Genomic DNA, 13,196 nt, shown 5'->3' on the forward strand with positions numbered 1-13,196 from the left:
TCTGTGGGATACTTAACACTGTGTGTGCAGCCATTTCCTATATATATATATAATCAAAAAATAAATAGATGATACCGTTCTGTGGCTAACGAAATGCTTTTATTTGTGCGAGCTTTCGAGATACACTGATCTCTTCTTCCGGCGATGTTACAATGAATGAAGCAAGCAAAGGGTATACTTAAAAACAGTGTCTCTTGGAATGTTATCTGTGTATATATATATATATATATATATATATATATATATAATATATATATATATATATATATATATATAAATATATACATGCATATATACATACATATCTTTATTGACCGAATATCTAGAAACAGGCCTGTCAGTAGAAAACCTGCCTATTGTACACCCTTCCATGTGTTACTGCTTACGCCAACAATAAGACGCTAATGACTTGTTAGATGTGAATTTTGTGTGCTGGAACAGTACTTGGATCTTTTTCGGCATGTTCTTCCATTTACCGCAGACCCAGTAAAATAAACTAATAAACAGAAACCTTACTACTGCAATAAAAGTCAGCCGTGTTGGCTTTTATCAGAGCATTCCACAGCAAATCTATTCCTTTCTCTATCTGATCGTTTGGAATACTTTCACTCACAGATTCCAATAGATTGAGCACATCCCATAGCCCAGCTGCTGTTAATTTAATTTAGGGCAGAAATGCTAAAAAAAAAAAAAAAAATATGTTGGTTCCGGAAGCACCTGTGACCAATGTGTTTGACTTGTTCAGGAATTCCTATAATATATTGTCCTTTAGCAATGCTAATAAATGTGAATGTCTGAAATACACACACACACGTGTGTATATAAACTTGTAATGTGCTACAATTAAAGAAATATTGAATACTAGCTGAGAGACCCGGCGTTGCCCGTGAGTTAAATTTCCCGATCCCTTCTCTCCCCCTATTTTTGTGTTCCCCCTCTTTCTCCGTTCTCCCCCCCTCCACCCAGAGGGGAGGGACACACAGTGGACAGGAGGGGGGGGGGGACAGTGGACAGGAGGGGGGGGGGGACGACAGTGAACAGGAGGGGGGGGACGCAGTGGACAGGAGGGGGGGCAGTGGACAGGAGGGGGGGGCAGTGGACAGGAGGGGGGGGGCAGTGGACAGGAGGGGGGGCAGTGGACAGGAGGGGGGGCAGTGGACAGGAGGGGGGGACAGTGGACAGGAGGGGGGGGGACAGTGGACAGGAGGGGGGACAGTGGACAGGAGGAGGGGGGGACAGTGGACAGGAGGGGGGGGCAAGGGACAGTGGACAGGAGGGGGGTGGACAGTGGACAGGAGGGGGGGTGGACAGTGGACAGGAGGGGGGTGGACAGTGGACAGGAGGGGGGACACAGTGTCACACACACAGTATCACACACACACAGACTGTCAGACACAGACAGACACAGACAGACACACACACAGAGACACACACACAGAGACACACACACAGAGACACACACACACACGTCTCAGTCCCGTGCGGTGCTCAGCGGTGCCCTTCTCGGGCGCAGGCCCCGCAGTCTCGTGCGGCGCCTTTCTCGGGCGCAGCCCCCCCCCCCCCCCGCAGTCCCGTGCGGCGCCTTTATAGGGCGCAGGCCCCGCCCCCCGCAGTTCCGGGGGAGCGGGGCCTGCGGTACGGGTGAGTGGTACGGGTGAGGGGGGGTGGGGTGCCTCCTCCCGGCCGTCCGTTCCGCCGCTTGGTCCCGGCCGGTTGCGGCGGGAGGCACCGGGGGTGAGGGAGGGGAGGCGGGAGGTGGTGTGTGTGGTGCTGTGTGGAGGGGAGGCTGGAGGCGCAGGGGTGTAAGGTGGCGGTTTGGGCAGGAGGTGGTGTGTGTGTGGTGGTGTGTGTGTGTGGCAGTTGGGTGACTTCATAGAGCCACCAATCTGATTGGCCAGAGGCTGGACCAATCAGATTCACCGCATGTCGTTTCAACCCAATCTGATTGGCCAGATGTCCTTTCAACCCCACAACTTTCGAATTTATAAATTAAGATAAATTGGACTATGCATTGAAATATGTGTGTATATGTACAGCTCAACCCCCTTATAACGCTGTTCTTGGGGTCCAAAGAATCACATCGTGTTATAAGCAGATCGCGTTAGAAATAATGTACAATTGTATGCATTGTACAATAAAGTATTTAAGATACCAATAATCGTGTTGTAAAGTATTCATAAATACGAAAATTGGGAGCCACGCTTGCATCGCGTTATAAGCGGATTCGCGTTGTAACGGATCGCGTTATAACGGGGTTGTGCTGTATATTGTCTTTCTCTTGTGTATATGTGTATATATATATATATATATATATATATATATATATATATATTTGTTTTTTCTTTCTTGTCTCCCCTTGCGCCTAGGTCAATCTTTTGGAATCTCTTCGTTACAAGCTTGTGGAGCTGTAGACCTAATTGGCAGCAGACAGAGTCAGGGATAGATAGATTGTTAGGGTTAATACCCTCCGCTATATATGTGGTAACTATATAATTTAGTTATCTCTGTGTGATTGCGCTGTGTGTATTTTCTTTTGTATATATATATGTGTATATATATATATACATACACACATATTTCAATGCATAGTCCGATTTATCGTCAATATTTACTTAATTGTAGCACGTTACGAGTCACAGTGGTTTAAAAATAATAATATTTTATTTATTTCTGAAATATTTCTTAAACTAACAACATATTTGAGATTTTCCTTTCTCTCTAGCAAAGAGACGATAGTGCTTTTTGAAGCCCCCTTGCTGGTTCCCATCACCTAAACCAGGGGTGGCCAGCTCCAGTCCTCAAGGGCCAACAACAGGTCAGGCTTTCAGGATATCTCTGCTTCAGCACAAGTGGCTCACTCAGAGGCTCAGTCCTGAAAACCTGACCTGTTGGTGGCCCTTGTGGACTGGAGTTGGCTATCCCCGACTTAAACATACTAATCCAGTCCATATTGAACTTGCAATAGGGGAGGAACACGCCTATACTGTATATGCACTGGGAAGTGTCTCAAGAGCCAGGGGGTCCCTGGAGCTAAAATACTCAAATATGATGAAGTTCAGCTCGGAAGACCCCTTGGTTTCAATGCTGTTAAAAAGAAAATGCTGCTTTAATACATTATGTGCAGTAAAATGAAACAGATACCCGTCATAATGCAACATTATTTATAGCATTATGTACAATGGAACAAATTGACGTTCATTGTATTGTACTATCAAGATTGAACCACTTCTGCATACTGCAGTTTCCCTTGGAAAGCCTTATAACTCCCTAATGCTGCTATTGTTGTTTTGTTTTACAGATGGAGGTCTATATTGAAACTCATAAAGCTGATTTTATTGGGGTGAAAGAAAGTGTATCATAATCTTTAGAATCCCCAGAAGGCCTGTGAAATGTTACCACAAAGCGTTGAAAAGCGAAACATAAAACCCTTATTCTCAGGAACACAGCAGAACATCTCCCTGAAGAGTGTAACATCAGCTGTTCATATGGTGCTCATTCTAAGACACAACGCATATGAGGGTAAATGCCTCATTTACTCTACAATTCTGCTCTAATCTACATCAGAGGTGCTCAACTTCAGTCCACTAGACCCCCCCCCCCCCCCAGCAGGTCAGGTTTTCAGGATATCCCTGCTTCAGCTCAGGTGGCTTAATCGGTCCCTGCTTCAGCACAGGTGGCTCAATCAGTGGCTGAGTAAAAGACTGGGATATCCTTAAAACCTGACCTTTTGGGGGTTTTGAGGACTGCAGTTGAGCACCCCTGCTCTACGTGATATGATTTTGATAAACGCAGTGCTCTCTGTACAGGATTGGAAGGACCACCACCACCTTATACAAATATTCAGGGTGTGCACTTTCACTGCTGTTTTGGTTCCAAAACATTTTCGTGGTTTGGTTTTGCAACAAAACGATGAGGAAAAATAACAGGTTTTTTTTTCTCCATTTATTTAACCTTTTCAGTGCCAGGGTCCAGCGGCATCTAGAGTTCTACCGAAACCGTGGACGTTTGTGGTCATGTGATTGCTTCAGCAGCCATCACATGACCGGCGCCGTTCCCTGCTGGCTTGAAACTGAGGTGGAAGGGGAGTAGCACCTGCAAAACGAGCATTTCCCCATGATGTACCCAGTGCTGTAGTCGTAAAAAAAACCCAGAGGCTATACCGTAGGCTTTTAAGGGGTGAAGGAGAAAGAGAAGGGGTGGGGGAGAGAGAGAGGTGGGGGGTAAAGAGAAAGGTGCTGGTAGAGAGAGGAAGGTGGGGGAAGGAAAGAGAGGAGGGGAGACAGAGGGGAGGGAGTGAGGACGGTTGGGGGGAGAGGCTCCCTGCAGCTCCGGGTTACAGATGAGCTGGTGTGGGAGTCGAGGAGCGGGGACATGGGACCACTTTGGGGAGACGGGATCGCTTGGAGGGGACAAGGGATCGCTTGGCGACTGATGATAGGGGGATCGCTTGGGGACAGATGATAGGGTGATCGCTTGGGGGGGGGGGGAACAAGTCCATCACTTGGGATGACGACAGAGGGATCGCTTGGGGGGGATGTCAGAGGGATCGTTGGAGGACAGAGGTCTGAGCTGCATGGCAAATGGCCAACGCCTCTCCTCCCTCCTTCCTGCAGGACGGAGGTAGGGAGGAGCTACAAAATGAGTACTGGAGGCTGTCCAACGAACACTGAAGTTCGCGACGTTCAGATTTCGAACTTGTAAACCTGCCCATCCTTAAAAAACACAGACATTTGTGGTCATATTTACTAAGTGGAGTTAAGTCAAAAGTCACCTTACAGCCCCTTCTCTTAGAAAGCATACAGACTTTTGACTTTATTTGCCAGTTTTTAGCATGTCCTAGCGATCCCCTGGAAATGTAGCTCAAGTTCTAGTAGGCATACTGAACCTGGAGGAAAAAGCGACTTTGTTGTACGTTGTAATATGAGTGCCCTTGAAGAGGAAACCTAGGAGGTTTGGAAAGGTCTGTTCTATAGTGAAGAACTCTAATGGGGGCCCAATTAAATATGGAAGTTTAATATCACTAGATGCAGAGATCTGCTGAAGTTACAACAATGTAGCAGTCATGCACCACTAGAAATTCTGCTTCTGATTCATAGATTATACAGGGGTGCGCAAACTGGGGGGGCACACCCCCCATGAGGGGGCCCGGCAGTTACAGAGGCCCCGTGCTGTTCCCCAGAGCATTTCAATTCAATGCCGGGGGACCGCGCAAGGCTTCTGTAACTCACTTACCTTGTCTGCGACAGCTTTTGGGCGATGCGTCGCCATGGCAATGCGTGGCAAACGACGCCACAAGGTCATGTCAACGTGACGTCATGTGACCCCTCTGCATCATTTGACACGTCATTTGACACCGAAGACAAGGTAAGGAGGGGGACGCAAGCAGGGGGGAGAGCAAGCAGGGGGGCGCAGACGGAAAAGTTTGCACACCCCTGGATTATTACATTCATCTCCCGCTCCCAAAGACATAGCTCTCCCAACGGAAAATGTTAGAAATGTCCACTAATTCTTTATATGTGCGGTTTATGTGTGAGCTCTAAAACCTTCATTTTTTTAATAAAATGCTGTTGTGGTTACAGTATGTATAATTATGGTCAGACCATTTCATGTTAAGCCTTTAATGTCTTTGCTTATTAGTCTCGGGGAAAACGTCCGATACAGATGAATCTTGGCACATTTATATCAATGTGGATACTTTGCTTGTCCAAATGTTTGTAAGGATTTTATCCAGTAGCAATTATTTTGGGTCAAAAAAAAGCAATGAAATCAGGTAGCAAAAAAAGGAAGAGTAAAAGCCGCATGCATTTTTCGTTTAAAAAAAATAAATAAATTCTAAATTAAATTAATGAAAAGACAAAATATTTTGTGTTCATCTGTTTTGTTTCTATCTCAGCTGTGTTTGCCTCTGTTGGACTTATACAAGTATTTTTTTATCGATTGAAACAAAATAAATTGATCTTTAGACTGGAGAAGTGGAACTTGACCCTGTGATTCGGTTTTGAGTTGAGTTAAAAATAATTTTTCTTGTTTTGGTTTTGGATTTGATTTTGCCAAAACTTTTGTTTTTAAATGATGGGACTGTAGACCGGTCAGATGGTGTTATATGTCTAAACTCTGATGCCCTATAATAGTTACTCAACAAGTAAACTATGGAAGGTTTGTACTTGTTAACTCCGCTGCAACTGGTTGACTAATAAATGAATATTTAATAAATATAATTTTATCAGGTGGTGGACCGTGGTGTCCCTGCCTACCTATTAAAAAAAATAAATATATATATATAATATATATACAGTATATACACAACAGAAAAGGATCTTAAAATTATATATTGGAATTGATTAACTGGTGAATACTGGAAGAGTAGAGACAGATCCAATGGTGCTCTCATTCTCTATGCCTACCTATTTAAAAATATATATTACATTTTATTATTTAAAACAACAGATAAGCGTATTAACTTTAATACAACTGGAAGTGATTTGCTGATTGGTACAGTTAAATATTATATAATCGGAGAGATTACTGGAGACAGGACAGATAATGGTAGTTTATATTTAATATATATTATAAACAAGCCGATAAAAGTGCTGTAAAGTATGGCAACAATTAACTGGACTAAATCAACTGGTGCCGTCGGACAACTCTCTCTCTCTCACTATATACGTTAAACCAAATTAGGTTTCACTTCCATTTCGCCTCTGAACCAGCATGGAGAGTCGAGGCCACGGGCTAAATTTTGTTTGGGTTCCCAAGGTTTAGGAGTATCAGAAACCAAGGATCCAAACTCGCTCATCTATAAAATAGACAGGCAGACAGAGGGACCGATAGACAGATTGTAATTATATGCTACACTTGATTGTATGATTGATGCAAAGGGTTTTACAATTATACTACAGATGTGTTTATACAGCCATTTACAGAGTGGAATCCATGCAGAACATCTCTAATATATATGTCAGCCTCCAATGAGAAGATAGAAGATATGATGATAACCTAGTGACGCAGAGGCACAGAGAGGTGCTGTGATGTACTGTACCCAAGATCAAGTGTGTTTTTATTTGGCTGAGCCTGGAATTAAACACACCAGCTTGTGCATTAAGTGTAAATGCAATACACATTAGACCCTCCTCCCCTGGGAGCAGTTATCCCCTCCACATTAGATCCTTTGATTTTCATTAGTATCCAAACCCGGGAATCTCCACATGTAGAACTGCTTTGGTTTTACAGCTGAAAACCCTCCAGTTTGGATAAAGTATATTTTGTGAGATGAGAGCATTGGGCCAGTTAATAAGATAGTTGCAAAGCAGGTTCTGTCCAATGAACCAATCTCTCATGGCTGGGTCTTTGGAACCATTGCCTTCAAATACTTTCTGGGCTAGCTACCCGTCTATCTGAACAAGCTCCTCACCCTTACCACATGCAGCACTTATTGTCTGAGATCTGACTCCAAAAGACTGTTCATGATCCCAAGGTTCAACAAAGTATCCGGCCGCTCCTCCTCTTACTGTGCACCCCAAAACTGGAACAATCTACCGGAGACTCTCACAGCCGTCACCAGTTTAAATTCTTTCAAAACTAAAGCGGTCTCACATTTTAATCTGGTCTGTAACTTTTATATACGCCTATAATATATATTATCTGTTACTGTGCATGCAATGTCTTCTATACAGTATAACCCTGTTTCGTTAATGTAACTATGTAACCATGTATTTGTTATCATAACCCTATGCCCAGGACATACTTGAAAATGAGAGGTAACTCTCAATGTATTATTTCCTGGTAAAACATTTTATAAATAAATAAACTGGAGAGCAATCATAAGGAGGCTTGTAAATAACAGATGAGAGGTGAGTGTGATCCAGCAGTAACTAGTATTTAAAGATCATCTTACTCTGCCAATGGCTGTCCTGCTGGGGTGTGCTCAACGTCATATCCGGCATGTCTCAGAACATCAATGACAGTGTTATTTCCAATGAAGTGACCTAAAGGACAATAGAACACAAAGTATCATTAGTACATGGCTGTGTCAGGGAGGGCAGGCCCACTTTGCCAAGTGTTGCTGACGTCTCTGCCAGTGAAGAGGTAAAGACACTTTGAAATTAAGATTTGTTACTTTGCATGCTAAATTTTAACCGGAACAACGCTGTTATTTGTCTCCAAACATATACATTTCAGAACACAGATTACGATGACATATTTATGTGGTTTACAGGCTTTGTATCTGAAGATAATCTCTGGCTTTTCAACACATAACTCCCTGTTACAGAAACATCCCAGCATCAAGGTCACATCGACCTCAGCTTGTGACGTGTGGTATAAATGGTTGGGGACCGGGCAGCTGGGCTAGACTGGTTTACAAAGTATTAACCCCTTCAGTGCACAGCCACAGGTTTCTGTCCCATAGACATTTGCTATGTTTACACATCTGAGCACATGATATATTCAATACATTTTAATGTAGTTTCTGTGAACCTATATCTACATTACCTTGTTGGGCCCACACTCTGCAATTCTCTTTGTGTGTTGGTTTACAGTATCCCTTGAGGGATTGTGGCTCATATTTACTGTTGTGCTATGCAATAATATGTAGATGTTTGCTGCACACCAAAACAGTTCAAAAATAGTGATACTTATGCCGGTGCTCCTTAATCCCAGGGAAGACCTGTGTTGCATCCGATGAATCCAAAGCTATAACTGGACATGGGCACATGGATTTTTTAAATCATACTCAATAGCACAATAAATGCTTTATGATTAATAAATCCGTGTGCCCTTGTCCATTCATAGCTTTGTGCTATGCCATAAGACACCTTCCAATGCTGAAAGTAACCTTACAACCTGTAAAAGTGACTCAATGTGAGGACTCGGGGGTCACGACGGTCGCAGCGTGACCTCCCCTCACCTCTTTCTGCTCCCGCTGCTGTGCGGCTCCGCCCTCGCCGCTCCCGCCCGACCTCCATGGTGAGGGGGTTTCCACGTCCTCTCCGTCAGGCTGCCGCTGCTCAGCGTGCGGCTGGTGCTCGGACGCCTGCCATTGCCCCTGCGCGCGCATCCCCTCCCGTTACGGAGCGCGTACCGGCACAAGGTAATTTATTCACTGCTCTTGCAGTGAAGCCACGTCCCCCGCCCATGCACTGGTTACCAGTTAACCCTAAACCTTACCACCTGGCGGCCTATTATGGGGACCAATCCTGGACAGCTCCTCGGGCTCCCCCAGGCCTGCCTCCGCTACCCATTGGTCAGCCACAGTACTTAATACCTGTCCTACCTCTCTCACATCGCTCGACATAGTCTCTGCTACGGACGTCTATTCTGGCTCTCCCTTTGTCTTCATCTATTCAGGTTGCGCCCCGGCTTGGCGGACGTTCCTATCTGGCTCTGGACCCCGGCTCCCTCTTGACCTTGCAGCTTCTATCATCCCTCGACCATAGCTTGGACCTCGACCTCCCGGATCTCTCTCTCTCCCCGACCTTGGCTAACGGCAACGACTTCGTCTCTTCTGTACCGGTACCGGCAAGTATTGCTACACCTTTTCACACCTGGCCTGGCAACGCCAAAACACCACACTCCGGACACGCTCCTTCTGCTGCGGGTGCGTGCACATATACGTCCCCACCTCAGTATAAGGGACGAGTCTGGTCTGCGGGCAGCACCGGCGTAACACTCAAGGTCAACCACTGCTCAGTAAATCTCCCTCTCTCTCCCCCTCTCTCTCCCACACCCTCCTTGTCTATGTCACTTAGGGGGTAATTTGCCAGAATTTTGCCAAAAGCAGACCGTCCAACATTTGGCACATAAAAATAGGTACTGTATACTTTATTTGCTATGTCAGGGCAGGATAGAAGAGCTTCCTAGCAAGTGACACACTCTAAGGCCACACTGTAACACTTTCAATAAACTAGTGTATGCACAAATCATGCTGACAATGAAATGTGTATTTTTGGATGTATTTGTTTATCCTTCTATACACACAATAGAAATGATGTTAAAGACCTCTGATCATTATCAGGTAAGTGATCAATCTCCCAGCTGCTTTAATTAGCTGAAGGTTCTGATCTTCAACTACTTGCAGAAATAGGGATAATACGTGCAGCTGAATTTATTAGGTACACGACAACAAAAAAACAGGTATTGTACATGCTAAAAAGTTAATAAAATGGCAGTATATAAACGTCATATGACCAAAGGTCACTCAACCGCAGTTGTGCAAACTTGTGGAAATGTCTTCAAATTTCTTCACGGAACAAAAAGCACCCAAACTTTCCCCCCCCAAAATTGCACTTCTCTAGTGGAAATAAAAAATAAAGAAAAATCAATGTGGAAAGTACGAAAAGACACTTTAAAATTAAATTGTGGGGGTCACTTCTCATTTTATCAAACATGATTTAACCCATGGGGGGGTTATTACTTAAACTCTGGTAGTGGCCCGATCGGCACTATCACAGTTTAATGAATAACCCCTATAGTTTCCCAACTACATAACGGGCATCGCTGATTAGGTTTGTGCAAAATGATTTCCCCTCAAACCCAACATTCCAGCTTCAATGTGCCTTCTCTTCATTGTCCTTCAAGCAATAAAAAATAAAAGCCACAAAACTATTATCCTAATTTATTGTGACAGATGGTGAAAACTCAAGCAAAGGGAGGTCAGCATGTCTCCTGCCCTGGGAATGCGTTGCAAATGAGAGAAGAACAGCTGTAAACCCAGCTCCCAGTGCAGCCAACAGCTTTCCCGGGGCCCAGGACACAACTAGGTTCTCCACCGGGAACCAGGTTGTTGAGCGGAGGGGGGGTGGGCGGGGTATATGTTGGGGGCCATGCAAATCTCCCTCCCCCACTCTCTAGGACAGACTTCTCTCTCCCTCTCAGTTTCCCCTTTTCTCTCACTCCCCCCTTCTCTCTCACTCTCCCCCTCTTCTCTCTCACTCTCCCCCTCTTCTCGCTCACCCTCTCCCCTTTCTCTCCCCCTCTTCTCTTTCACTTTCCCCCTCTTCTCTCTCACTCTCCCCCTCTTCTCTCTCACTCTCCCCCTCTTCTCTCTCACTCTCCCCCTCTTCTCTCACTCTCCCCCTCTTCTCTCTCTAACTCCTTCATCCTCCCCCCACTGCTATACCTGTGGAGCAGGGTGGGCAGGGCCTTACCTGGCATCATCCTGGTGGTCCATACCAGAGACAGATGTCCCAGAACCCCCCCCCCCCCCACCCTGTTAGCAGTCCTGTCTGCTCCTCAATCACACTGCCATGGGTGGAATGACTCACTACAGGGAAGGATTATGCTAACATGTAACCTAGGCATTACATCGAATTCTATCTGATATAATGCCTGGTACAAATAACGTTTGTTAAAAGAGGTACAACTTGGTGGAACAGACATGGGAACCAGGTTCGCACCTAGTTACGGCAATTTGTTTATGGGTTGTGGCGAGAGGGGTTTTTTTTGGCAAAACAATACTTTTGGTCTGAATCGGGTCCTCTGGAAAAGATATATAAATGATATGCTATTTAACTGGAAAGGTAAATTTAGTTCAGAGGCTAAATGTAATTTTGTATTGAATGTAACTAAAGAAATATTTCAGATTTCTCAACACATTCATTGTAAAATCGATCACACTGTATACCATCTAGAATTCCCATGTGGGCTACAATATGTACAGTAGGCAAGACCACTTAAGAGTTCAAATGTTAGAACGTACGGTACATGGAATATTAATATACAGGTCCTCACACATAATGTATCTAAACATGTTACATTATTTCATGAAGGAAACGCCATAGATTTAGAATATAGGGGCATTGGATTTGTACAAGCTGATTGGAGAAGGAGCAACAGAGTTAGGAAGCTTGCCCAAAGGGAAACCTTTTGAATTCATAAATGTAATTTAAATCCAAAGGGTTTGAAAATCAATATAGATTTGGGTGCTTCTATTGTTTAATATGCTTTCTTTTTAGAAGTATAATTTGAACTATATATTTATTGTTGTTTCTCATTTTGATCAAATTCCTTTTGTTGCTTGATGAGTATCATTCTCTTTATATATAGTCCACTTTCTGGTGATATACTTATATTATTGATTATATATATATATCTATATATAGATATATATATATATATATCTATATATAGATATATATATATATATAGATATATATATATATATATAAAGCAGAAAATAGCCGTGTTAGTCCAGTTGCGATAGTGCAGAATAAATTAGTTCTTCAGTATTAGGTGATATTTTATTGGACTAACAATTTATGTCATAGGACAAGCTTTCAGTATTGCTTGACCTGAAGAAGAGAGGACAACTCGAAAGCTTGTCCTATGACATAAATTGTTAGTCCAATAAAAAAGGTATCACCTAATACTGAAGAACTCATTTATTCTGCACTATATATATATATATATATATATATATATATATATATATATATATATATATATATAAAATAAAAAAGAATAGACGATACCGTTCTGTGTCACAGAACGGTATCGTCTATTCTTTTTTGATTATTAAAGCTTGGCCAATACGGCACTGATACCTCTGCATCTATTTTTATATATATATATATACCCTTTGACACCTCTAGCCATAAAACACATCCACACCGGGGGAAGGACAAGCACAGATAACATTCCAAGAGACACTGTTTTTAAGTTATCCTTGCTTCATTCATTGTAACATCGCCGGAAGAAGAGATCAGTGTATCTCGAAAGCTCGCACAAATAAAAGCATTTCGTTAGCCACAGAACGGTATCATCTATTTATTTTTTGATTATTGAAGCTCGGCTAACACGGTACTGATACCTCTACATGTATATATATATATATATATATATATACAAATGAATATAATTTTTATCTGATATACTACACTATTGGTTTCTCTGTGTATTTCTTTATTGGAGGACACAGAACTACATATATCATGGAGAGTATCCCATGTTTTTGAAATATAAGCTGATATGCCAGTCACTTCATCTGAAATTTGAGTGCATTAGACAACCCTGACAAGTTGCAGATTGGCCTGGTGTAAAACTCTCCGGAATTGTAGACTTACTCTTTCCTACTTACTAACAACTCTGGCTTTCTCCAGTGCCAAATTCCACCATTCACCTTCACACAATGAATGTTATCACCAAGGATAAGCTATCTGATCGTTTTGTGAGCATATAAAGAGCCCCTGTTGAAAAGAATC

The 13,196-nt window shown here is 43.3% G+C and overlaps 1 protein-coding gene across 1 annotated transcript in view; it reads right to left on the reverse strand.

Annotated features, from left to right (window-relative positions):
- Positions 1-13,196, reverse strand: part of TRABD2B (TraB domain containing 2B) — a 237,770-nt gene that overhangs the window by 40,115 nt on the left and 184,459 nt on the right. The window contains exon 5 of the mRNA XM_075616275.1: positions 7,895-7,985. Coding sequence (XP_075472390.1) covers positions 7,895-7,985 — 91 coding nt within the window. The remainder of the gene's footprint in view (positions 1-7,894; positions 7,986-13,196) is intronic.

Source organism: Ascaphus truei, chromosome 10 (assembly GCF_040206685.1).
Source record: "Ascaphus truei isolate aAscTru1 chromosome 10, aAscTru1.hap1, whole genome shotgun sequence".
NCBI lineage: Eukaryota > Metazoa > Chordata > Amphibia > Anura > Ascaphidae > Ascaphus > Ascaphus truei.